General features: G+C 42.4%; 2 protein-coding genes across 4 annotated transcripts in view; one reads left to right on the forward strand and one right to left on the reverse strand.

The window, feature by feature from the left end:
* Nucleotides 1–13,653, forward strand: part of pnoca (prepronociceptin a) — a 17,494-nt gene extending 3,841 nt beyond the window's left edge. The window contains exons 2-3 of one of the 2 annotated variants that reach the window (XM_072690265.1): nt 8,956–9,115; nt 11,614–13,653. In XM_072690265.1, coding sequence (XP_072546366.1) covers nt 8,993–9,115; nt 11,614–12,216 — 726 coding nt within the window. In that variant the 5' untranslated portion in view covers nt 8,956–8,992 and the 3' untranslated portion in view covers nt 12,217–13,653. The remainder of the gene's footprint in view (nt 1–8,955; nt 9,116–11,613) is intronic. The other variant, XM_072690266.1, reaches the window with a different exon arrangement.
* A 1,768-nt stretch (nt 13,654–15,421) lies between these two features.
* znf395a (zinc finger protein 395a) lies at nt 15,422–26,513 on the reverse strand. Of its 2 annotated transcripts, none has more exons than XM_072689077.1 (10): nt 26,271–26,513; nt 22,480–22,724; nt 22,183–22,370; nt 21,979–22,085; nt 21,687–21,883; nt 21,475–21,575; nt 20,328–20,571; nt 20,021–20,116; nt 18,252–18,370; nt 15,422–17,306 (listed from the first exon to the last, which is right to left on the reverse strand). In XM_072689077.1, the coding sequence occupies exons 2-10, from the start codon at nt 22,648–22,650 to the stop codon at nt 17,195–17,197; spliced, it is 1,335 nt and encodes a 444-aa protein (XP_072545178.1). In that variant the 5' UTR covers nt 22,651–22,724; nt 26,271–26,513; the 3' UTR covers nt 15,422–17,194. The 2 variants fall into 2 exon arrangements, with proteins under 2 accessions (XP_072545178.1, XP_072545177.1); XM_072689076.1 differs by having other exon boundaries at nt 20,328–20,574.
* Between the last annotated feature and the right edge of the window lie 1,114 nt (nt 26,514–27,627).

Below are 27,627 nucleotides of genomic sequence, written 5' to 3' on the forward strand. Positions count from 1 at the left end.
AGTAAACCAATAACGTTCAGAAACTCTGACTCTGTTTGAAAGTTCTAAGAAGCAAAAATTAATGTTTGGAAAGTGCTCTACTAACCAAAAACTGGAGGAAACAGTTCTTACAGTTCTTTGTTACTGTAGATGTGGTGTTCCCATGCAAATCCACTCTTGATCTTTATCAGGGACAGGAGAAAGTAATAATAAATCATTTTTAATATATTTCAGATAATTATGCATCATACCAGTAAAAATTGTGATCAGAAGTGAACATTTAGCAGCGCTGTCCGGAATGCAGTCTTAAAATACAGTCTAATAGTGTTCTTCACCAGCCCAAGGCAGACAGATGTAACGGTTATCCCGTCCAGTAAGCCGTGGAGAGTGTGAAATGGACTGTCGATTAGCTGTGCTCTCAGATGTGCTGCTGGATTTTCACAATTGGATGTACAATGAGATGAAAAGCTACAGGACATGAGCTTAATCTTCAGTCACGCTGCTGAAAAGAGACGTAAATGTGGGCTGACAACACGGCATTAATGAAAAGCACCAAATTAGTATGTATTTATGTGTCTGCTGATGCTTTGATACCCCATATGTTGAACTGCAAAGCAAGATAAGATTCCTTGAAGAGTGAATGCAACATTGATTCCATGGACTTTTGCTTTGCTCACACTCTGCAGCAAAGGGTTCTTCAAGCGATTCCATAGAAGAGTCATTTTTGGTTCCTCAATGAACCCTCTTAGCAGAAGATATATGTGAGTTTGAAGAATCACACACTGTATCTCTTCTACCAACAACATTTTTTTATGCAACCAAAAGTGCTTCTTCTATGGCATCACTCGAAGAACCCTTTGTAAGAATCTTAAGGAAGGTTTTTTAATTTGAAACTGTGGTGAAACCTCTTAAGGAACTTTTTTCTTCTAAAAAACCTTCTTCAACCTTCTTCAAGGTTCCTCAAAGCACCATAAGTGGTTCCTCTAAAGTTTCAATCTGAAGAACCTTCTTAGGATCTTTTCCTTTTTCCAGTGTAGCACCTTCGTTTTTGCTTTCTCACAGTGATTGGTCAGAGGTGCAGTAGCTACTGCTGTGTGCTGTTCATATATGTGAGGCCATTTTTCATAAATGAATAAAAAGTGGCATGTCAATCAACCTGAAATTCCATTGCCTGTCAAAACTGACTCATCACATCGTCTGTGAACTGTTAACCTGTAATTGCTGCCGCCTCGCTGAGCATTTAAAGGGTCAATGAGATAATTAGAGACAGTGGGACAGTAGGGTCCAAAGGTGAGACCATGCTGAAATTTCATTCAAACCCAGAAAAAAACTGCAGAAAGTTTTAGAATTTGAAAAAGATTTCATACAAAGAAAGGTTATGATGAGTAAAATGTAATAATAATGAATTATTTGCAGGTAAATATTCAAATTTGTGATCATGATAAAAGGCTCTTATTGAAGCTCATGTTCAGGCAACTCTGTTGGGTGGATCTGATCTGCTCATCAGAACATTTTGCACAAACGTGTGGAGTCTGTGGAGTCTGTGAGGTCTGTGCATCTTGAGCGTTCGTTGTCATTAAAGCTGCCACGAAGTAGGACTTCATCAAATACTGAAATTCTTTACATTTTTAAAAGTCAAGACCTCAAACCAGGCTTTTAAAAGCTGAACTATGAGGAAAATCACTGTTGTATGACCTCATCCAGTGAACCCAGAATACAACCTAAGAACTGAACCCTACACCAGCCTTTATGCACAACCAAAGTGTCCATCGTGAGTATGTTCTAAAGACCCAACTCTGGATCATCAAACAAGCTAGAAATATTACTGTAATGTTTTTTTAATCGGAGATTCTGAACATAGCTTATGAAAAGACTGATACCATCACGTGTGTGAGGATGAATCCTGCCTATTTAAAGCTCATTCTGTGTGTCCTTGTTTATTTGCTTGCTTGCTTACAAGATTAAGCTCAATCCAAAATTGCTAACAATCACGATTACGTATTAAAAATGTGGAACTAGTATGTAGAATGTTTCTTACGCAATGTTCCCAGCTGGACAAATGTTTAAAGCAACATTTCCAAAAAACTAAAAATTTGAAATATTGATTCAACTGATACACAACATTTAATTAATGTGACAAAATGTTTCCCCAGTAAAGAATTGGAACATTTATTTAAACATATAATGGAATATTTTCTAGAATAGAATAACTGAATAAAAAATGATAAAAAGTTGAAACTTTTTGAAATATGTTTACCAAATGTGAAAAAAACACAATCAATTGTGGGAATAAACAAATAAACATTACCAGAATGTTGAAAAAACGCTGAAAAATGTCCAGAAAATTGGACAGATTGAAAATTCTAAGAAACAAAAGTTGTGAAGTTCAGAAAACGCTCTACTGACCAAAAACTGTTAGCTGGGAGGACACTTTATACTTTACAGTACTGTTATAGTTCACTGATCACTGTAGATGTGGTGTTGCCAGGCAAATATGTATATATATATATATATTTGCCTGGCAACACCACATCTACAGTGATCAGTGAACTGTAACAGTATATATATATATATATATATATATATATATATATATATATATATATCATAACTCTAAACATAAAATATGGTCTAACAGTGTTCTTCAGCAGCCCAAGGCAAGCAGGATTGAGCATCAGACATCAGAACCTGCAGTGACCTATAGCAAGTGACATTAACACCAATCATCAGCCTTCAAACGTATTTCCGTGGACGCAGTGGAGAGTGGCTGCAACCAAAATATGCATCTCGTTCTCAAGTCCATTATTTAATAAACATCCAAATGTGCTGCTGTGCTGTGATCTGCTGTTGTCACAATTTTATTTACAAGAAACAGTGGTTACAAATCATGAGAAGCACAGTGCGTACAGGGTTACGTCTGCAGGCGCCAGAGCTCCAAAATGCCAACTGTACAGGAGAAGGAGAGCATGTTGTAAAGGACAGATTCACATTATGTCAGAAAGTGAAAAACTGAAATGGAGATACAAGGTTTTTGTGGGACAGCGACGTTATGCGAGCAACCATTGAGGGGATTCCTTTGCTCTGATCTGAACTTCAGTAGGCTTTTATCAGATATGCAATCAATTATCTGTGCTTACGTGCGTCATAAGCATAAAGCGCTTCTGATTTGGCCGATCTATCGCTGTGTTATGGGTGTCAAAACAAATCCCAGCTGATCTACTGCACTGCACTGCACTGCGGAGTGGTGTGGTGTGGAGTGGTGTGGTGATTTTTTCGATTTCACCTGATTATTATAGTCTTAACAAAGCTTCTGTTTTGTAAAAGGTCAGGAACATTTCCAGTGTATTTCTGAGGCAATTTTGCGTACTGTGCCGGCACATTTGTGTGTGTGTGTGTGTGTGTGTGTGTGTGTATATGTGTGAGGGCATCCGTGACCTTCATGGACTGCAGAGTGAGGTGGAGCTGCTGGATTGGCTCTGCAGCTAGGCAGAATCCAACTCTCACACACACACATACACTCACACACATACTATATGTACTTACACTTATGCCCACACAGAAACTCTCACATACATCCAGACATATGCCCAAGTGCTCACACAATCAGTCCTCTCCTCGCTGGTCCCTCAGTGTTTGGTCTTTGTCCTCCTCTCTCTGGGCTGTCCGCTGGCTCGCGTCTCTCTGTCAGAAGTCTTCTGTGACACAGGAGAACATGTAAAGCTCATTACTCCACACCATGACCTCTGCAGTGGTTCTGCTCGCTTCATTGATTGCATGCTTTCAGTGCACAACCAATGTTGATGGCAATCTTAAATCAGCTATTGGGTGGTAAAAGCACTCAAGCCTACTACATGGTTGACAATAACTTGCATTGATTTCTCCTGCACTTTTGCGGTGATCTCATGTGTTTGGGGAGCTCCACCGCAGTAATCCAGACCAGAGCTTGCTGGGTAGCTGGCCGTGTCTCACCCTGCACTTTACAGAACCTCGCTTTTCTCACTGTGATCCCACAACCTCCTATTGTTGTAGTTTCTTCTGAAACCAAGGGTATTAAAAACGTCTTTATCCTGCTTTTGTTGGAGTAACTGTCTCCACTGTCCAGGAAAGAAGGCTTTCTACTAGATTTTGGAGGAGAATTGCTGTGAGGATTTGATTGCATTCAGTGACAAGAGTGTTAGTGAGGTCAGGATGTTGGATGATCACCACCCCATCCCATCTTCCACCCCATCCCATCTTCCACTTCTCCACAGCTCAATGCTGTCTCAGTGTATCTGCTCCAGGGAGTCCTATTCTATTGGCAATATGTCTCTAGACAAGGACTGGACAAGCTGTATGTGTGTGTATTTGCAGATCTGTGTCAGCAATGGGTTCGACTTAAAGTAGCTGAATGCATTCATTAGAAGGGGTGTCCGCAAACATTTGGACGCATTGTGTAATTTTGCTGAGAATGGTCCACCAAACAAATAATACTGTATCTAGCCAACAGCAGCTCTGAGGATAAGTGAGGTAGAGGTACAGTGGACCTATGAGGACCACAGAGGTACCTTGAAGCTTCATCCTGGTGCTCAGTCATTCATCTGACTACCAGATACTATAATTACATTGCAGTAGTTAACCTCAAATGAGGTTGGACAAATCGTTGTCTCAGTAAATTCAGCATCCTTCAGAACCCAGAGGGCCCGTTGTTGCGCTATTGCTGTTGAAGTACACACTTTCACACTCGTGAGCTCACCATCGCTTACGGTGAGAAGCACCAGAGTGGTTCTTCGCACCTGTTTGGTGTGAGTTACTGCCTCTGTGGGATTCCAGACTTCCAACCACGCAGCCATTTACATCAGTAATAACAAAGTCTGAACCACTGTGAATGCTCCATTGTGTGCTGCTAAGAATCCCCCTGGTGTTGATCATTGACTATGACACCAGCGATGGTGAAATGAGCCATGCTCAATGCTCTACAAGCACCATTTGCCTCTCAAGCTTAATTGAGCAATTGTGTTCTTAGCCAACCATGTTTGGCAGCACGTGGCAGCGTCTCTAGAGAAGACGTGTCTGAAATGATTGAGTGTATCTTTTCATGAGAAGAAACATGCTTGGGATGTGACGAATCCCGTTTAGATTATTTACTGACCGGTCTAGATTTCTTTTAATGTTGGGTTTCAGACCAGAACAAACGATGATGTCTGGAAACAGGTGGCTCAGAGTAAGTCAAGTTAAATGATGTCACTGATTTGCTCTTTGGGCTCTAGAGTGTCTTCCCTTGTGCAGGTTATATAGTACTATAGTAGTGATAGTTTAATATAGTGCCGTTAAGTTATGTGACATCATTACTAGGCGTATAATAAAATATTGATGTATCCAAGTGTCACTTTGGCCTGTATGGGTAGCCCAACTAAGAAACATAAAAGGCTTTTATGTTGGGCCCACCAATGGATGCCCAGCAGGGTCAGCGATGGGATCATGAGGGGGTTAAACATGGGCCCATTGGGAAGCCAATCTGGGTCCCAGTGAAAACACATGTCCAAACCCACTCAGAACCCATGCCCAACTGGAACCCACCTAGCCCACGTTCCTTCCATGTGATGGAACATGAGTATGTCGGCTCGGCAGCATCAATTTTTAATTATTAGTTTACATGTAAAGATTGGAGTCAGACAGTCCTTCATCTAGTGTTGTGTTTAAACACAGACCTCTAGACGTTCTTCAGATCCACCGTTTTTAATTGGATAAAAAGTCAACTTTTGTATTTCTCCCTTTTATTGTACAGCGAGTGAAATATGTATTTAACATGTCATAGATTTTCTAGGTAAATATATTCTTATCAATGTCAATAACAACCCATTCAATCCATATATGCAAAGAAATCGAAACCATCGATGTCCATAAATTTGTGTTACTAGAGAATTTCATGTTAGAAATATATTTACTTAGAAAATTGGTGATGTGTTCAGTACTTATTTCACCCCGTGTATATGATCATTGAATCATAACCCCTGTATTGTGATACGTATCATATCGTCAAGTCCTTAATAATTACGCATTCTGTCCAGACTTTGTCATCTCCTGATATGCGTTACATAAATCTTGGTGTTCTTCACACAGAAAGGCTTATTACACACTAAGGCATAGTATTCAGTAAGTGCAGACGTCTCTGTGGCCTGTGGTCCATGGACTGTTTGAGGGGTTAAAGAAGAATTTCACTAACTTTCAGATTTCATGCCTTATTCAGAGATCAGAGCTGGTTTGGTGTGAAATGGCTCCCTGTAATAAACTCACCAGCTTAGATATATTTACAGAGCTGTTGAGAGGAAGCAGGGGTCACCATGTCTATAACACTAATATAGCCATTTTCATCTCATTGTCCAAAAACACCTGTATGTAGAAACTTCCAACATCTAGCTCAGTTCTCTGTAAAAGGTCTGTAGAGCTACTGACTCAAGATGAGATTTTTCCATGTTCCTCCCTAATTTAGTACTGCTTACTGACCCACCCATTCATAGCTCCTCCTAGCACTAGCAATGCTCCTGACACTAGGAGGGTAAGGGCTTAACACACATCTCCTCCAATACATGCAAAGCCAGCCACCACCTCTTTTCAAACTGCTGCAGATGCGGCATGGCTGGTCAGCCGTGCTGGGTCCCCAGTTCCACCTTACCAGCTAACAGATGCCAGTGCTGGCCAACATCACTTTCAGAGTGATGAGGGGAAAGAGTGCCATCTACTCACCCAGAGAGAGAGCCTGGCCAATTGTGCTCTCCCAGACTCCGGTAGCTGATGGCAAACAGTATAGCAAAAGAAATGAAGAACAGTGTGCTAAACTGCTTCTGTCCAGAGACTGAAGGTTCATCCCTTGATGTCCCATATCACTACTTTCATCCATTCAGTCTCATTACCCATTATTGTGATAAGATCATTGTAAAGGTCATGGGTTCAGTCTGCATTTGCTGGTTAATCATCTAACGAAGGTCAGTCCTTTTTAAAACTGCGTAATTTAATTTGCTAATTGGATCTGAAATCTCCATGATGAGCTTCGGAGAACTGTAGTAAGATGAGGGAGTCCTCATTTCCTCATGTTAGAAGATTTCAGCTGTACGGATTCCCATCCAGCCAACACGCAAGTAAAGACACAATGATCTGTGTTTAATGAGATAGTAGACAGTAGATGAAGATGATGAAGGTTCATGTGGAGCAGCTGCAAATCAATGAGCCACTCCTAAAAACAAAGGGTTCTCTGAGCGATGCCCTAGAAGAACCCCTTTTGGTTTAATAAAGAATCATTTTTTGTAAATATGAATAATATTAAATAATAAATTGTAAATATAAAGGTTGTTCACACCCACAGCTCTTCTAGGGCATGCATCTCTCAATGGGGGAATCCTTTGAAGCACCTTTATTTTTAAGAGTGTATGCTTGGACCTCCCAGACACACCCAGACATGGCATGAAAATGACCGCTCTGATAGATTTCCTGACTGACCATTTCATCTCCACAGACTAGGACGAGTGCACTTAAGTCAGAACCTGATTAGATACGTAAGCATACAGTAATCTATGAGCAGGATGAGAGGGGTATCTCTCGGAAAATCAATATAACGTAATAAGGTGATTTTAAAAGCGCAGCATCAATAAGCTGTTCTTTCACACCTTGAAGATGCAGTGTGCATAATTCACACTCCTTCTTATAATTACTCACCCTGCCTTTTCTCTGGCTCTTGCTCTGGCTGTATAAAAATCTCAGGGTGGTATCGATTCTCAGTGAGTTACATTTGTGCTTCAGAGTCAGAGAAACTCTCAAGAATCTCTTGGAATTGATTGACCTTAAAGTTACTCTAGAACCTTGCAAAGACCTGACAGTTGAAGTATGTTTGCTGAGGGTTCAGCAAAGCCTACAGGATATCTGCCAGCGCGTTCATCCACTATCAGTCCTATCAGACCTGAACACCTTCTCAGAGTCTCCCATTCTTCCTTTCTTTGTGTGTTTTTCTTTACTACACTCGTAAAAAAAGGTGCTACAAATTTATTTGAGCAAAGCCACACATACCCAGCCCTGTATTGCCAATAGAATAGGACTCTCTGGAGCAGATATCGGCGTGGGCTACAAGGATGTAAAGCCCCTCAGCATTGAACTGTGGAGCAGTGGAAGAACTGTGTTATCTGGAATGATGCTGCCTGGACCAATACTTTTGGCATGAGTTGAGGCCTGGGGATGAGGTAGGGTAGTGATTATCCAACTCCCTGACCTCACTAACGTTCATGTCGCTGACAGCAATCAGATCCTAAAAGCAATGCTCCTCACAAATCTAACAGAAAGCATTCCTCTCTGGACAATAGAGGCAGTTACTCTAACAAAAGGCAGGATGCACTCTTTTTTAATACCTTCGATTTCAGAAGAAACCATGAATGAGCAGGTGTCCCAATACTTTTGTCCATACAGTGTATATATGAAGAATCTTTTGAAGGGTTTTATAAGCCAATATAAGGGTTCTTCACACTCACAGATTCTTTATAAATGGTTCTTCTATAGCTTCTATGGTGGTTCATCTATTGGCTGTCTGTCGGTGTGTGAGGGTTCACTACGGGCCTCTCTGGGTCTTATATCAGCCCTCTCTTTTCCGTTCACGTCTCATTATACACTAATTCAAGCCTCAATTACAGCTGATGAGGAGTTTTGCTAATGAAGTACTTGCAGATGCAGAATTTGTCATACTCACACGGACACATACACACGCACACACACACTCACACTCTCGACACTCCTATCTGATAGTAATCTAAGGTCAATCTACTTAGATATTCACCGTAGATTTGATCCACAGTGACGCTAATCAGAGAGCAGATGTCAAATGTCATTTATGATTGTGCCCTGCTGTGTTGTTTAGGCTTATCATTTACTTTAAAGTGTCGTTTTAATCCAGCGGTATTAATTATAACGAGGGGAGAAATCAGTCGTTAATTCTCGCGTCTCTTCTGTCTCTCCAAGCAGTGTGTCCTGCATCACAGCCGTTACTCAGTGCAGAATGAAGACGCCGCTATGGACTCTGCTGTTTCTGGGGCTGTGTGTCCCTGGACGCAGCGACTGTCAGAAGGACTGCCTGTTCTGCGGCCAGATCCTGCCCAAAGACCTCGCCTTCAGCACACTGGTGAGATGCTCGATCAATAGACTGCCTTTGTTTCAGATATTTACTCAGTTAATAGTGGATGGTCTATTAACTGTATGAATGAGAGTAGAGGATGAAAGCCACCAATTAGCTCTATTCACATTTGCATAATTCCACCAACTAGCTGGAAGGCTAGCAGACTTTAAAGTCGTGCACAAACACTGTTAAAGGTTTCAATATACACCATTTACAGTGACCAACTCATTTACATATCTCCACCTATTCAGCCTACCACAGTTTAGCCCCGCCCACTTGACTTTTAGATGTGTCTCAGCAGTGAATGAGGCACAATACAGGGCAGCCAATCCTCCTTACTTTTCATGTTTTTTTTAAGCCAAGTCATTTGGAGCATTTCACTTGGTTCATTCATCATGAACTTTTGACAAAAGTATTGGGACATTTTCTCATTTCTCATTTCAGTTTCTCCTCAAATCAACATTATTAAAAGGAGAGTGTATTCTGCTTTTATTGGATTATCCGTCTCTACTGTCCAGGGAAGGCTTTCTACTTGTTTTGGAGGAGTGTTGCTGTAAGGATTTGATTGCATTCAGTGAAAAAAGCGTTAGTAAAGTCAGGATGTTGGATGATCGCCGCCCCACCTCATCCCCAACTTTCCAACCCATTCCAAAAGTACTGGATGGGGCATCGTCAATCACTCCACTCTGTGGAGCAGTGATGGTCCATGCTGGGGGGCTTTATAGCCTTCTAGCTCACGCCTGGCATTAAGCAGCATGGTGCCAATAGGTTCAGTACTTCTCTACAGATACTAGACAAGCTGTGTTTGTGGGCATCTGCTCATCTGTGTCAGTGATGGGTGCATCTTAAAGTAGCTGAATGCATTCATCAGAAGGGGTGTCCATAAACATTTGGACATATAGTGTATGGCATGTTGCATTACTTTGATACAGAAGTACCTACACATGTATGCACATGACCTGGTCTTTCTAGGTATAGTAACTACATTAGACTCAAACCACCACATCCAACACCCAGCTACACTTGACTGAATTACAGCACCCATGCAGACAGATAAGACAGCTCTCTGCTCTCCAGCCTGATCAGAGGCGTTTGAGGGGGCTGCAGTGCTAATTTAGTTAAAGATTGTCTTTTGGCTTTCAACAGCTGTGGCAATTCAATTATCTCTGTGCATAATTAAGTCGAAAGGCAACAGCATCGCTTGCCATGGCTGGTGGCAGAAAGTGGCGGTGTAGAGTTGGCCCATGTCGTGCTCAGAGGATCACCTCTATCACCTTTCAGCACGAAAGACCAGAATGGGCACATCCCTCTCTCTGCTTTCCTTTCTCAGCCCTCCAGCCCTCCCTGCTGGTGACTCAGACCCCCCTTCGGCACCCGGCTTTTAATTCAGGGCTGCTAATTGATTATTTTCAATGAAAGGAAGCACGGGGGGGGGTACTAACTCTTCCTCTTGATGTGCCAATTAATGTACTCTGAGATTTAAGCCACACTCCTTCACAGGAATTTTGATTTTCAGCACTGTCCATTTAGTTCATATGGATGCTCTGTTGGTTAACCTGTATGTGGGACACTTCAGTACTCCAGTTCATCACTCTCCTAACCAGAGGCAGCACTGGAGATTTATGGATAACCTTTACTAATGGCAGTCTGAGGACATGCACCTCTAGGAGAAAGAAATGGCCTCCAAATGTCTTTTCATCATGAATCTTCAGAGTAGCTACAGTAGGCATAGAATCCTAGTACGCAGTAGATCTGCCTCTAGTATATTAATGTATTAGGCATCAAATATGACCTACAGTATATCCATCCAGCCAGCACATGTCAAGCATTCAATATAACAAGCATTTCTGTCTCTACTGCCTTTCTTAGATAAGCTGCAGCTCCTAAACATGGTAGTGAACTGGTCCCATCTCGGGTTGGTGCTTTCAAGGGTTATTTGAGGGGTGCCATAGAAGGAGAGCATACTAGGAGGGGAAGAACTTAACACGTCTCCTCCAATACATGCAGAGGAGACATGTATCCTGAACGCAGAGGACATGTATGGCGGATGCCGATGGCAAAGCGGCATGGCTTAGGATTTGAACTTGTGATCCTCGTACATCCACTTGATTTACAGGTTCTTTTCTAATGCACAGGTTCTTAAACATGGTTCTTTTTGGAAGTTGCTTTTCTGTGGCAGAAGATTAGAATCAGGACCAGGGTGAGAAAAATAACGGTGTCAAAAACGGTTCTCCAAAGGACAATCCATTAAAAGGTGCTCTAGGGCCTCCACATAATCTGAAAGTTTTTTTTAGCACCTAGGTTCTTCACACTCACACATAGTTCTCCAAAGGACAATCCCTTGAAATGTGCTTCCAGACATGGTTCCTTTAGGGTTAAGAGTGTAGGTTTGGGATGAAGATTAATGTTTAGGCCTTGAGTGAGTGATATTTGGTTGAATATCTGCTCAAATGTCAGATACACTATTTCTTTCATACATACCTGTGTTCTCACTGTGCTCTCAGGTCTGCTTGGTGGAATGTGGCAAGGCTTCACTGGGCCTGAACTGGGAGATGTGCCGCGCAGCCATAGAGGAAAGACCACTGGCCTCCGTATCAGTAGGAGGCGCCATGCTGAAAAGAGCCGAGGAGGAGGTGGAATCAGTTCTGCCTCTGGACCAGGGCGATGGAGGCCTGTTGTATTCTGACGCTCTGCAGAGGTTTGACCACGTGGCTCGGGCCATGGGTTTGGACGAACTGGGCAGAGAGAGCCAAAGCACCCAGCTTAGTGCCGCCTACCAGTCCCAGCAGTCTCAGTCCACAGAGGGAGATGGGGAAGATGAGGAAGGAGGCAGGGAGATGGAGAATGATCAGGAAGGTGCCCCAGTAAATCTGACCAAGCGCTTCGGAGGCTTCCTCAAAAGCAAGTACGGCTACAGAAAATTCATGGACCCCGGGAGGTCTTTACAGAAGAGGTACGGAGGCTTCATTGGTGTCCGCAAGTCTGCCCGGAAGTGGAACAACCAGAAGCGCTTCAGCGAGTTTCTAAAGCAGTACTTGGGCATGACCACTCGAGCTAGCGAGTTCAATAGCGTGTCAACTGGTATCGCCCAGCAGAACGAAGTTTAGGCCTCTTCAGTAGCGGTAGACTCACCCAGCAAGCCTTCATTTGTCCTGCTCCAGTCAAGAGATACTATACACTTCTTTCTGCATCTCCATCAACATTTGACCATGGAATGCAACATGGTTAGATATGTCCTATGTCCTATTAACCTGTAAGATTTCATACGCATAACCGACCAGTACAGGCTCAATTCTAGTGCTTGGCGATATTGTTAAACTCAATGTCGATATTTTTCAAGTTAAGATAAATGAGGATGAATCCAAGCTTTCTGATGCTGAATGTCTTACATACTTGACATAGCCTGTTTTGATTGGATTGTTTGGTTCAGCTTCTCTTAAAATTATACCAAAGAGAACCTTAGACAGTATTGTGGATGTTAATGATATAAAAAAGCACATTTCCAGAAATTAAACTAGCTATTTACCCAGGTATATGCATTTCAACCAACCTAAAGCACCCAGCAAATGACATACACTTCAGTTAACTGTAAAACTCAGTACCATTACCAACACTAGTGCGCCCATATAGACTATATATATATATATCGCCCAGCACTAAACAGCAACACAGCTGCTTTAAAAGATGTCATTATAAAAACCAGCCAAACACTGGAAAGTCTATACGACGTTCATTTTTACTGGGACCCTAAGTAGAACCCCTCTGCACATTGCATCACTGAACATTCACCTAGCTCTACTCTAGGTTCAAGAAATGGAGACGATTTTGAGCAATGCCGTAGAAGAACCATGGCCTTTTGGAACCATGTTTGTAATAGAGATGTATCTAAAGAACCATCGCTTGATGTAAAGGTTCTTCACACTCTCACATCTCTCCTGCAAACATGGTTCTTCTATTGCATGGCTCTGATAAATTTCAATTTGCAGAACATTTCGCAAGTTAGTCAATTAGTCAGAGAACAAAGAGGAAGCCATCTGAGGGGGTTATGGGTGGCCCTTCCTGCTTAGGCTTTTTCATGGCAGAAAGGGGGGGGTTCCTCTTTACCATACTGCCATCTAGTGGTCAATAAAAAAAATGTCAGTCCCATTAATCAGGCAGTTATGGGAGGTCATGGATGAGAAAAATGGTATTAATAAGAAATAGTAGACAATAGAGGCTGACAGGAACAGAGCTAGCAATTCTGTCAGCTAATCTTTCACCCCATTCTGATTCGGCAGTGAAAATACCGCGCATTGCAGAACAGCCTGTTAGAACATTAGTTCTATTTTCTTAACTCAGAAAAACTAAAGCACCGGAAGCTTGTCACTTTGAGAATTTGAGTAAATGAAATATGTATTTATGTAAACAATGCTTTCTGATTCATGTTGTTGTTTTTATTATTTGCTTTTATCTTTGCGATACAGCCATTATATTGCTCACCATATTAACTGTACATAGGAAAAAAAGAATCTGAACTATGTCAATAAAATAGTTTACTATTTCTTTTGTGGCTCGTCATAAAGCAAATGATTGTGTTTCTTGATGTATTTTGCTGATTTCATGCACCTCACGATCAGATCATTCATTATCCTTAAATCCACGGTTCTCAGCACCGGGAGAGCGGATGAGTGAGCCCTGTTCAATTAGTCAGCCACGACTGATGGCATTAAATAGGATTTAATTAGATCATCACACTCGTGATTCAATTATTCAGCTATTAGGTCACAGCTGGACTGCTCTAAAAGCTTTCAGGATTAGGTTTTGATGCCATGCACTTGTACTACTAGAGCTAGTTAATATATTTGACCCCTTAACACTCCAAAGCCTATCACACACTAAGGTGTATATAATTAACTACAGGGACCTCTGTACAAACTGGTGGGGCTATTTTCTGGTAACTTTCGGCCTGCTGCAGTACATAGAATGTTTGAGGGGTTAATATATCTTGAAGAGACCTTCAAAGAGTAGTGAAGTTTCATAACTATCACATACATTTATAAAACGTTACATAATAAAGGTTTATCCTGAAGATGAAAGTGTGAACTTCTATATGTGGAGTTATGCAGGCCCCAATCTAACATCCTATAAACGCCATCTATACCCAGTTTATTTCTCTACGACAAGTCTGTGCAACCCTCCTCCACCCTCCCACCTCCCTTTTAACCTTGTCACCTATCACCCCTGGCTCCACCTGGCATTAGAGGGGGGACTGGCTTCCTATCACAAAGCAGAAGTCACCTGAACTCCAGCCCAAAACTCCTCAGAGTTGTCCCTTCTCTCTTACAGTCTTCTCCCGAATCATCATAAGCTGAAGGGAAGTATAAAATATAGGACTTTTTAATAAGAACTTTGCTGATGAACTCTGCTGAAGAATTCAGTAGTTCAGTAGTAGGATATGAACACAGTCAGAGTGGGTTAAAGAGAAAGTCTCAGGTCTAGAGAAACGTCCTGAACCAGAGTTGTTTACAGTAGCGGTGAATAGAGACGCACATCTAAAGCTACCTTACATTTAATTAATGCACTGTATTAACTAGAATTACAGATTTCTATTACATTAAATGGTTCCTGATGTTTTCCATATATGAGGTGTGAGAGCCTGAGTGGCAGGCATATATTAACCTATTGGTACCATGCTGCCTAATGCCAGACGTGAGCAACACGGTTATAGAGCCCCCTAGCATCGAGCTGTGGAGCAGTGGAACTGTGGTTTTCTGGAATAATGGTGGATGGCGCTCCTATCTTATACTTTTGAGGAGTTGGGGATGAGATGAGGTGGGACGGTGATCATCCAACATTCTGACCTCTCTAATGCTCTTGTTACAGAATGCAGTCAAATCCTCACAGCAAGCCTTATTCTTTCCTGAACAGTAGAGACAGTTACTCCAACAAAAGCCAAAAAAAACACTCCTTTTTAATACCCCTGATTTCTGAAGAAACATTGAATGAGGTGTCCCAATACTTTTGTCCATAGATTGTAGTGTCCAAAGATTAGTTTTTCCAGATTTACCACTATTTTATCATCATCATCATCGTCAGCAGCAGAAGCTGCATCACATATACAACTCGGAAGAGATGCTGTAGGGTCACTAATGGTTTCGGGTCATAAATAAAATGCCTATATTTAAGTTCTAGACATCCTGACCCCTGCAATCCAAAAATCCACTGTCCAGAAGATCCTCCACAGTTAATCAATCAGTAGAGCAATTTGGAACGATCAGTGCCCTTTCCAAGTTCCTAGGCAGGAAATCACAACAGACCACACGGAAGAGGTACTGACTTATGTAGAAAGTGTATTAAAACATCCGTATGACATTCATATTTTGAAACGGTATGCAAAAAAACATTTAATGAAGAGAAATGCAATGATTCAGTCTTAAATTCCAGAGGAAATCTCATGCAACTGAAATATCGTACAAGCAAACTCCTCCTCATCGCCTCATTCTGAGATCCTTCACCGCCTGTGAGCCCGGTTTATTCGCTTAATTGCTGAACGGCGCCAAACGCTCCTCCTCATTGACAGATCATTGGTGTCATACACAGTGAGGTCCGTAACTACAGAGCTTTGGGGCAGCACTTCTGGAATTATACAAGCCCGTACGCCCCTGCTGTTTTCAAATGGCTTAGTAAAAACAAAGCAACACATGACAAACTCATGAGGATGAGCTGCAAAAGCTTACAAAGATACATCAAATACTTGGACCCAACATTAGGAGGCTCAGCTAATCAAATAACTGTGGCTGCGTTATATTGCCGAGGTCCTCTTAAACTCTTAAAGATGCATTCCTGCTACAAGAACATCATCAAGAAACAGAAAAATCTTCTCGGCTGTAACAAAGTGAGCCTATAATGAGCTACTAGGATAGACACATACACACCTATGCTAGCAAAGGTCTGTTTAAGGCTGCAGCTTTACATAAGAAAGTGGTGTAGCGCAGGGATAATACAGGAGTGAAGGAAAACGAAGCATTCGATTGGTAAAGAAGCTTAAATATACAATAAACATTAGAATACATGACTTTCAAGGATTGGTCACATTCTCTTACACCTGCCTTGTTTTAATGAATCTCAGGTTTTCTGTGGCGCGTTTCTTAGATATCTTTTGTCAGACACTTTGATTCCAGGAACAAAAATGAACAGAACAGGAAAAACACACATTTTCACACAAAAATAAGACACGAAATACAGATATACACTGATCGTGATGTGATGCGCACGGTTTGTCGTCATAAGCTCTTAAAAATAAAGGAGCTACAGGTGGTTCTTTGGGGGTTGCCATGGATCAACCACTTCTAGCTCAATAAAAAAGTGTGAAGAATGGTTACATCGACTTCTTTAAACCTTTAAAGGTTGTTCAATCATATATTCTTTTACAAAAAAAATGTTTTTCTGTGGCATCACCCAAAGAAACCATGTGTAACGCCTTTATTTTGTGAAATTTTAATACCAAAAAAGTTTTTTTGCTCTTTTTAAGGTTTGCATCACACAAAACCTACAGAACAGCGTTTGCCGGTATACATGGCATACACAAACATAAAGGACTGTATGCTTTTAAAGCATTTACGTAATAACTTTAAGCTGCCGTTTTCTCCCCTGAAAGTAATTTTCCATACAGCTCTCCCTCTCCCTTAATCTCAGAGCAACAAACTCATGTTTCCTGGAATGACAGTCACCCACTTCTCCTCTGCGGATGGTAAACGGCAGGAGGTTAATTAGAGACGTTACAAAAATATGGCTATTGTTCGTTAAAAATCAGCACTGGCTGTAAAACAAAGGTCATTTCTTTGTGTTGATTAATGACCCTGGAAGACCAAGGGAGGCGTGGGAGGCATGGGTGGGAGGGAGAGGAGGGCAGAATCAGTCCACTCTTTAACTCTGCCAGCACCGGTGAGATTTCTCACCACACAGAGCACCTTACAGAGCATAAAAAATGTAAAAAATAAAAAAAGGTGCTTGTCATCTGGATGGCCTCCAGCAAAAGTTCCAGCCTTTTAAAATCACACCAGTCTGTGGGGTTGGAAGCGTTTCGGCGACCAGCTCAGCACAGATTCAGTCCAGAAACCTCTGGCAGGCTTTTTTCCAGCGGCAGGCTGTGCACCACTGGTCCCGGTGCTCGATGCCATACACCTTCCGACACTTCTTAGCCTCCCCTCGAATCCTTCTGTCGATGTAATGCAGGAGAGAAAGCTTTGCATTAGGTGACTTGATGTCTTAACAAGTCAAGGAAAAACCTTATAAGTCCAAATGGCAGCTTTACAGAAGAAGGAATGATCCTTCTTCACTTTCATTGGAAGTCAATGCAAAAATCCGTTCATCAAGACATTTTGATACAACGTAAAGAACAACTGACCGATTCTCATTATGGCAAAAGTGAAAAATGGAGATACAAGGTTTTTATGTGACAGCAATGATATGGTCTGTATATATTATTTCGAGTATATATATATTATATATATATTAATGCTTTCTTAATGCTGCTACACAATTACAGCCAAAGATCTTGGGGCCTTCTCTTAAACCACGTAAATCTATATTTAAAATAAATTAATTAATTAATAATAATAAAATAATATATATTAATGTATAAGATATAACAGTGCTTCACGATGCAGAGGGCCATAGTACTATTTCACACAAGTTGGAATGGACAGAAATGAATGACTGAATGATTTGAATTCAGCCTTTCACATACTGCTGCACTACTAAATGCATCTAATTAAACAGAATTAATTACATTCACAGAAAAGCTTATTATGACGTTGTTTTGAATTATTACAATAACTAACTATGAATAATACAGTGATATCAAGTTGTCCAGCCCTAACATCTGTTCACTAATACTTTGCTACTGGTCTGAGTATTGAGTCCACTCAGCTTAATGTTCATCAATGGGTCCTCCTTGATACTGAGGGCAGGTTTTGCCTAATTAATGATTTGACAGTTTTCCAAACCATTGTTAAAAGCACATATTGGTCCAAAGAACCTGCAAAGTATTTAAAATCATAACAAAATGACAATGTAAAAAAGGGAAATGCTAGGTGTCCCCAAACTTTTGACAGTCAGTGTACAAAGCAAAAAACACAGAACTGTGAGATGGATTACGAACCGTGTGATGCAGTGATTTCTTGGCGGTGAAAGGCTGGCAGGGTGAGGCCTGGAGGGGGCGCTGTGGTTCTGGAGCCACTGCTCTCCTACGCTGACGGAGCGACGACGGAACGGTGTTGCCTAGAGAGAAACAGAGGGAGAGAGAATTCCCTCAGTATCACAAAACACTATACCAGATATCAGTGTATTGAACTGATCTATCTATCTATAACAGGTCTATCTATCCATCCTATGTGACAAAAGTATTGGGACACATGCTCGCCCATTCTTTCTTCTGAAATCAAGGGCGTCAAAAATAACCTATACTGCTTTTGTTGGAGTAACTGTCTCTACTGTCCTGGGAAACAAGCTTTCTACTAGATTTTGGAGAAGCACTGAAGTGAGGATTTGATTGCATACAGCGACAAGAGAGATAGCGAGGTCAGGATGTTGGATGAACACCACCCCACCTCATCCACAACTCCCCAATCATCCTAAAAGTACTGGATGGAGCTGGCCACAGCACAATGCTGGGGGGCTATGTACCCCTTTAGGCCATTTCTGGCATTTGGCACGATGCCAATAGGTTTATCTGCTTACAGTGAGTCCTATTTCATTGGTAATAAGCTGTGTGTACACACATTTACTCATATGTGTCAGCAACTGGTGTAACAAAGTAGCTGAATGCATTCATTAGAAGGGGTGTCCACAAACATTTGAACATAAAGTGTGTCTGAAGTCAAATTACACAAAAACACAGATCAATAAATGCTTTGATGTGCTGTGAAGGAGCATGGCATCAAACATCATCGAATAACAAGAACAGATGTGCGCACTGGTGGACTGTAAAAGGAAGTGGGATGAGTGTACAGTAGAGTACAGTATGTACTCTGGACTCAACGTTGCGATCATGTGTTTACACAAAGAGAAAACACGTGGCTGAGATTTACTCTTTTGTGCACTAGGTGGCACTGTTGTATCAAAGCAACCAACTGTGGAGGCCGGACAAAGGCAAAACAAACAATCTGCTGCCATTTCCAGTGAGACAGTAGTCCTCTAATTATTTGCTCTTGTGGTTGTGAAAAAAAAAGCACTGTCCTGTCCCTTAATCCTGGACTGGACTGGGAAAAAGCGCTGTCCTGTCCCGTAAACCCGAACTGAACTGGGGGAAAAAGCATTGTCCTGTCCCTTAAACCTGAACTGAGCTGGTAAAAAGGCACTGTCCTGTCCCTTAAACCTGGACTGAATTGGAAAAAGCACTGTCTTGTCCCTTAAACCTGGACTGAATTGGAAAAAGCACTGTCTTGTCCCTTAAACCTGGACTGAACTGGGGAAAAGCGCCATCCTGTCCCTTAAAAATGGACTGAGCTGGGCAAAAGCACTGTCCTGTCCCTTGAACCTGAACTGAACTGGGCAAAAGCGCTGTCCTGTCCCTTGAACCTGAACTGAACTGGGAAAAGCGCTGTCCTGTCCCTTAAACCTGGACTGAACTGGGCAAAAGCGCTGTCCTGTCCCTTAAACCTGGACTGAACTGGGCAAAAGCGCTGTCCTGTCCCTTGAACCTGAACTGAACTGGGAAAAAGCACTGTCCTGTCCCTTAAACCTGAACTGAACTGGGAAAAGGCAGTGTCCTGTCCCTTACAGCACAACAGCCAACATTAACACACCGTAATGCAACAATCAGCACGTCCACTGTGAGTCACACGGAGACACTGTGATCATGCACGTACACCACATTCACACCAAGGATTTCTCAACAAATTGAAATGCCACAATGAGAAAGCCACTAACCTGTTTGCTCTGGTGCCCAGTAAGGGGAGGGGTCCAGCGAGAGGAGGCAGGCACAGGCACAGGTTTGCACTGTGTTAACCGGACTGGTGGGGGAGCCTGGACAAACAACATGGATTCAGAAACCAGGTCAAGCATGCCTCATCACACGGATTCAGACAAACTGAGACCCAGCTGAAATGCATTCATTCACAGCAAGACGCAATAAAGCTGGAGATGTCACCACTGCTAAGCCCTGATCACTCAGGAAAAGGCCCTTGGGTGTGGAGCGTGGTAATCATTTACCTGGGAAAAATCTCAAACATCCTACCTGGTACGAGTGCTCGGAGTGGACCAGCCAGACGCTGCCGGGGGCAGACTGGCTAAGCGGGCTGGGCTGGAGTGTGTCTGGTGTGGGAGGCGAAGATCTCTGCTGGGTGGGGCTGGAAGGAGAACCGCAGAGGGAGCGCGGTGCACCACAGGCAGCTGGAACTGCTGTTTGCTCCATGTCCTGATAGATCTCAGTGTAGTAGAAGTCTTCTTCTCTTTGTGAGCGATCCTGTTCGCCATTTTGCCTGCTAATCAAGCAGAGTTCTGATGGTGAAAATTTGTGACCTCTGTGACATAATGTGAATGTGGCAGTTGTTCTTTACGTTATGTCAGAATTGTATTATGAATGGACCAATAGAAATGCTCCAAAATGACTTGGAATAAGGTCTTTTTACACTGACTTCCAGTGAATGTCTGGGCTGGGTGACTATACTGCGCTACACCAAAAAGAGTCCTTGGGCAAGACTCCTTACACTACTTTGGCCTACACTACACTGTAAGTCACTCTGGATAAGAGCATCAGATAAATGCCATAAACGTAATGTAAATATTATTTACTGATTTAAATGTAGCATTATATATTATTATTATTACTACATATTAAATCAATTATATACACCTTAGTTTGCCATGGATGCATCAGGTGTTTGTGAAGCTATCAGGTAAGACCTTAGAGCTACTTTACCCAAGAGCCTCACTAGCAAACGATGGGCTCGCTCCACCAGAGCTACATAACCAAGCCATTTCTTTAGGTAAGGATGTTCTGGTGTTGGTTTCCAGACAGATATTTGGACCTTTGGGCAGGTGCTTGCTTTTATTTATTTATTTATTTTTTTAATTATTATATATATATATTTTTTTTTTTTGGTTCTTTTGTATGAAAGGCATGGATATAAGTTACATGGTGCCTCACAACACTCTTTTTCTCCCCTTCTTCCAATTATTGTGACACCCTCTAACTGATGATTATGGTTATGATTATATTTATGTCAGAGGATCCGCTGTCACACTGTGCTGCTCTGCACAAAGACTGCCACCTCCGTTATTTAATGGAAAATAAGGTGGGTGGTATATGAAGGTAGCTGTATACCTCTAAGGGCTAAGTTTAGCTGTCAGTAGTATTAGTTATTAACACCAGATGAACTTACCCCAGATGAAGAGTGCGAACGTGGCGTTTGATGCCTACAATGGAGGTCAGTATTTTGCCACAGTTTGGCCACAGGCATCTGTATGCCACCTTCACAGAGTTCTGCATAAATAAAGCAAGCAGAGCCACAACTGAGTGCCACGAAATACGTCTAGAATGTGTACAGAGAAACCTGGAAGACCAAGGAAAACATCTCCAAGGTTCTAAGCTCACCTTGCGTTTCCTTGGGGCTGGTTCGTCAAACAGTACATGCTCCATCTCCATCTCCAGTCCCTCATCAACAGGAGGAACCAGGGCCCTATCTGACTCTTCGATGGGTGGAGAGGGGGCTGGGCTGTTGTTTCCATGGTCACAGCTCCAGTAACCACCATCAGACACTTCACTGCTAGCAGAGTCAATCCCATTTGAGGCTGTTAACAGAGCGAAGCGAATTAGAAAAGTGTCTGTCTGATAATGCTGTTAAAGATCACTCAAATTAATAAGTGTGTAAGTGTGGATAGCTAACCTGGTCCTGATTCCCCCTGAATTGGGCTTTGGATCATTGGGCTGCAGGAAAGGCTGGTGAGGACCATAGCTGCCATGATTTCATCCATGTCCACCGCTACTGGACTCCTAAAGTGGGAAAGTAAAGGTATGAGCTCAGGCAAATGCAAGTTCCTTTGGTGCTTGGACCCCCTAATGCATAACAACAACAGAAGCCAGTGTGTACCTCTTTGGCACATCAATCGAGGAGGAGACTGAGTGAGGAAGCCTGGCTGTGGAGGTCATCCACACGTCCTCCAGTTTACGGTGGACGTGCTGATTGAGCTGTGGTATGAAGATAGACACCTCGTTGTCCACGTGGTTGTGCTGCTCCACAACACCGCCACACTCTTGTCCACCACAATGCACAAACACCTGAGTCAGACAGACAGCATGAGGTAAGAGGTTAGATGACCATCATTATAGGAAGATACTTTATGCAAGATGATGGTTTACAACAGATGTACGCGTCACTCCTACTCACCTTCTGTCCTGGATACAGTTTGACCCTTTGAAGGCTGTGGGTCCCTGTAGCAATCACATGACCTCCATCAGCATCTCCATTGGTTCCCACGTCCACTAGACCTTCTGCAGAAGAGCTGCAGACCAAAGCTCCCAAAGGAGAGCGCTTCCCTAACCTGCTCTTGGGTACCATGGCGGTCGCTAGCACCTTGTCTCTTCACTCCTACGGGAGATTAGCTGCACTAATCAAAGGACGGAGAGAAAAGGCTGGGGGGGAGAAAACAGAAGGATGATTAGTGACCATACCGAGGCCCATGTTTCGTACATTTTAGACTAATGACAACATTATTAGTATAATAAGTGGACTTGTTGTCTAATGACATGTGATTCTGATGAAACAACTGTATGTCAGTTAATCAGCAAAGGGCTTGGTAAACAAATACAGTCAATAGGAATGTAATGTGTCACAGTCAATAGTATTGCAATGCATCATACTGCATCAGTGTATGGTGATTAAAGCATCAGATAAAGTATTTGGACACTATAATATACTGTTTTGGTAAACAAATACTAGTAAATAGGGATGCAATATGTCATATTAGAGAGAATCATAGTATTTGGGTCATACTTTATCATTGTATAGCGACTACTTTGTTGAAGTGTGGCTAGTGCATTAGAGTAGGGCACCACAATGCACTGTTTTTGTTTTAAATACTGTACTTTTAACATTTAATGCACTAATAAACTAAAAATAGATGCTTTAAACTAATAAAATAAGGCACTTTTTCCAGCCACGCCTTACTTTTACCATACTGAATCGAAACACCACTGTCAAATTCTGAATTTTGTGAATTTCTACACCTCCACAGATCAACAAGGTGTTTTTCTGGGTTGAACTCACTTAATACTTGTGGGTTTTCCACTGATACCGTGTTAGAATAATGATACAATGCATTTATACACTACACTACTACTATACATTGAGCCTCCTCTCCATTGAGTCTCTCTCCACTGTAGTCATTTCTCCCCACTGGGAACTGAGGCAGGTGATCAGCTGATGCACATGATCTAAACGTTCACAACTACCACAGATGGCCTCTGCCTTTCCTCTCATTACTGCCTGACCTGCTGCAGCTGAGCACAGCAATCAGGCTTGTAGTCACTCGCTGGGCAAGTATTTAGACATGATGAAGCTAAATGATGCAAAATCCCAAGAAATAAGCGCGAGACTGTGACTCATCAGTCCATCAGATGAAACCGCTCTAAACCGCCTGAGGATGACACCGTTGTAGTCTGAATCCTGCAGTTTGGTTGCTGCTATGGTCATTAAGGGCAGGGCCAAGCCTGAACCTTCACACACCATTAAAGTCACTGTAAGACCTGGTAAATCTGTAACGTTTACCAGTTCCATTACCAGTACCATTACCAAGAACTGGTTTTAGGTTTCCCTTGTTCCAGTAAAGGCTGACTCACAATTACACTTCCCACGACTGCAAACCTTACTGTTATTTCTACCCACTTACAGCAGAGTAGAAGGGACGAGTGTCAAGAAGAGACACTTATTAAATCTTCTTATTCTGAGACGTGTCGCTACGCTCGGTTAGGACTGGGTACTATGCTGTTAATTACAAAACAATCAACAATTAATTACAACAACTGTAATTATACTAAATGGTGTCATAACTTTCACAAATCGTGCCACTCATATGACCAAAAAGGGTCAAAGTAGCACTAACTATGAGCTACACTATATGTCCAAAGGTTTGTGGACACTCTTTTTAATGAATGCATTCAGCTACTTGAGCTGCACTTATTGCTGACACAGACGTGCAAATGCGCACACACACACACACAGCTTGTCTAGTCCCAGTAGAGAAATACTGCCAGTAGAATAGGACTCTCTGGAGCAGATAAACATGAACCTATAGGTACTAGGCTTCCTAATGCCAGTCGTGGGCTAGAGAAAGAACTGTGTTCACTGGAAAGATGGATGGTGCTCCATCCAATACTTTTGGGATGAGATGGGGAGTTGGGGATAAGGTTGGGTGGTGATCAACCAACATCCTGACCTCTCGAACAACCTCGTCACTGAATGCAATCAAATCCAAGCAATGCTTTTCCAAAATCTAGTAGAAAGCCTTCTTCCCTGGACAGTAGAGACAGTTACTCCAACAAAAGCAAGATTGACTCTTTTTGTAAGACCCTTGATTTCAAATAAACAACGAATGAGTAGGTGTCCCAATACATTTATCCATATAGTGTATTATGTATTGTGAAAATGCCTTTACTTTGCTCACTCCTTATTACATCTCTGACTCTAGAGCTGGCCGATATGAAGGGAAATTACATCATGATCACATATCAGGATATTGTGACACACAGAAAAAGAGCATCAGACGCTGGATATTTTCTTCAAATCTACAAAAATGAATACAAATAACTTTTATTTAACATTTGAGACACTAGATCCAATCAACCAGGACTAATTATGCTGTCTTTGTAATGAAACCTGCTGTTTAAGTCCTGACAATACCCTCAATATGCTCAGAAAAGTGACCATGGACTTCCCTTCCTAAAGCTAACCCTGCTAGGGTTCCACCAAGTCATGCAAACTCAGCAGTCTCCAGTGCAAAGCAAATGAGGGTGTCCCCAACTGCTCACCACCAACAGCCCATATATTACACTATCATACATTCAACAGACACACTTATCAAAAACACTCATAGGAGCTGAATGTGTGTAGGCCATCTCACTACAGGCTACAGCCATTTTCAGGCGGGCCACACTGATCAACAGCACAGGGCTGCTTCTCATTTGCACTATTTGTCCATTTTCCCAAATGCAGTTGATGGGTTTAGTCATTCGGTGTAGTCTGGTAGTAGGTACTAGAGCTCAAAATAATAAAAAAAAAAAGCCTAAAAGAAAGATTTTAGGTGACCACATTATGATCTACATTTCAAAAAACAAGGAAATCAACTCATTAACTGCATTTTTGGGAAATGGGGGGAATCTGTTGACTGGATTTATCAGTGATTGATTCCTTTAAGCGTAATTAAGTACAAATGGGCCACAAAGCACCGCCACAGTGAGTGAATGAGGGGCTGCATGGTCGAGGTGTTTGGCCCATGTGTGCACAGGCAGAGCCAGTACGAGGTCGATGACGTCACCAGTCCACTTCCAGCAGCAGAGTGAGCCATTTAACCCTCCAGCTTTACCACAATACTGAATATACTGGCAGACAATCAGACAAAAACGACCCTAAATCTAGTCATGCTCGTGTACAGTAGTGAACAATCTCTGGTAAAAGCTCAGACAGCGTTCATTCAGGTCGTTTAAAGCTGCACCCCCCCTCCCTCCTCCTCCTTTCCTCACTAATGCTGCTTATACACTATAGGGTTGTATTTTTAGTTAAGCAGGATCCTGCACTAACAGGGTGGGTAAGTTAATGCCACAGAATTAACTAATCTAATAATTAAAAAAAGAAAACACTGTATATGACTTTTTTCCTTTGATATATAGCCATAATAACAGGGATATCACACACCTATGTAAAGTTAGCTGCTGAATGGGCATAAATGAAACACTTTTTTAATTGTAATTTAATTTTATTCCTGACCCCTTCCATGACAAACAGTCCCACATCACGCACAGTCGCATAAACAACGATGTTAATCAGTTTATATGATAAAAAGGACAAAAAAACCGCGCACGTGCACATCAACCTAACCTGTCCTTATCAAATCAAATGAATGAAAAACTCTGCTATGCAAGCAAATACAGAACTTTTAATAAAAACGCTGCATGCGTACTTACCTTTGCAGTCATCCAACACACCCCCTTCGCACACAGCTTGCTCTGACCGGCTGTAACTTGAAAATGCTCTTTTCAAAGCCCACCAAGTCGAGCTGCGTGCGCCTCCAAAACACGGAGCGGAGTTCCTGCAGCAGCGCACCCTTTCCAGCTGTTTTACTAAAACTATCAGCCAAATTAAGCGTTTTATGGCGTAGATTTTGTGCAAAGCTGCTAACAAGACGTTCTCGGTTGATTGCATGCGGTTGTTACGTTGATTCGAGCGCTAATGGTCGTGCAAGGCGCCGGTGAGTGGGTTTGGATCCGCACCGGGTTTTGACTCCGGCCCTTCCAGCTTCTGTAGTAAACAGCCCGACCATGTGGTGAGGAGCCGAGCGCTGATTGGCTGATCGCTGTTTTCCAAGACACACGCCCTACAAATCCAACTTGTTTACGCCGGAGTGGAGGAAGGCGCAGACCAGGGAACACAATGGGCCACACTTTTCACAGTTGTCCCAATGTGTGTGTTTATGGCATGCCTCACTGTATGCTGCACGTATTCTAGGTAGTTCACGCAGTTGCACGCACACACACACACACACACACACTGTTATTTAGTCGTGCAATTCAATGCTCCTCGCTTCTAAGCACATTAATTACAGTGACAGTAAGTGTGCAGTCTGCAGTAAGTTTTGCATGAGCAATGGTGCAAACTAAAAGTGTGCCCTACAGCTCAATGCACACCGTCTGTCTGCAACCTGTTAATCTGGAATGCAATGTTCCTCGGTTTTAACCGCAGTCACAGTCAAATGTATTGCTTGCATGTGCAAGATGCAGAGTGACAAATACAAAAGTGTGTGCATTGAGCTGCAGTGTTGCATTGTGTTGCACAGTGCAAGCAGGGGTTTTGCAGCTTATAAAAACACAAAACAGTGTGTTCAGATTTGTAGATTTTGGACCAGTTTTAGGTATACGTGCGTCTCTGGTGCACAGCAAACAAGCACGCTGCTGTAAAACGCTGCATATATGCGTGTGCATGGGATTACATAACTTGCTCCTGCGGCCTCGCGCGTTGTCATTGGCGCGTTAGGCGTGACGCGCGCGCGTTCCAGAACAGCGTACGTGCAATGAGTCATGCGGCTAGAGCGGAGCACGGAGCTCGTGCGGCACGTCGCACAGCGCGAAGGCTAGAGTGATTCAGCTAGTGAACCGATTCTGTGAAAGTGCTCGAAAAGCCAGAGAGTCAACGATTCACTAAGTCAACTTCTCTGGATTCTCCGTTATAAGGACGTTCAACAGGGTTCAGGAAGGCTAGCCTGCGACGTTAGAGCTTGTTTTAAGCAGTAACGTTACGGAAACGTTTAAAGCAACTTTAATTATT

Source organism: Salminus brasiliensis, chromosome 10 (assembly GCF_030463535.1).
Source record: "Salminus brasiliensis chromosome 10, fSalBra1.hap2, whole genome shotgun sequence".
NCBI lineage: Eukaryota > Metazoa > Chordata > Actinopteri > Characiformes > Bryconidae > Salminus > Salminus brasiliensis.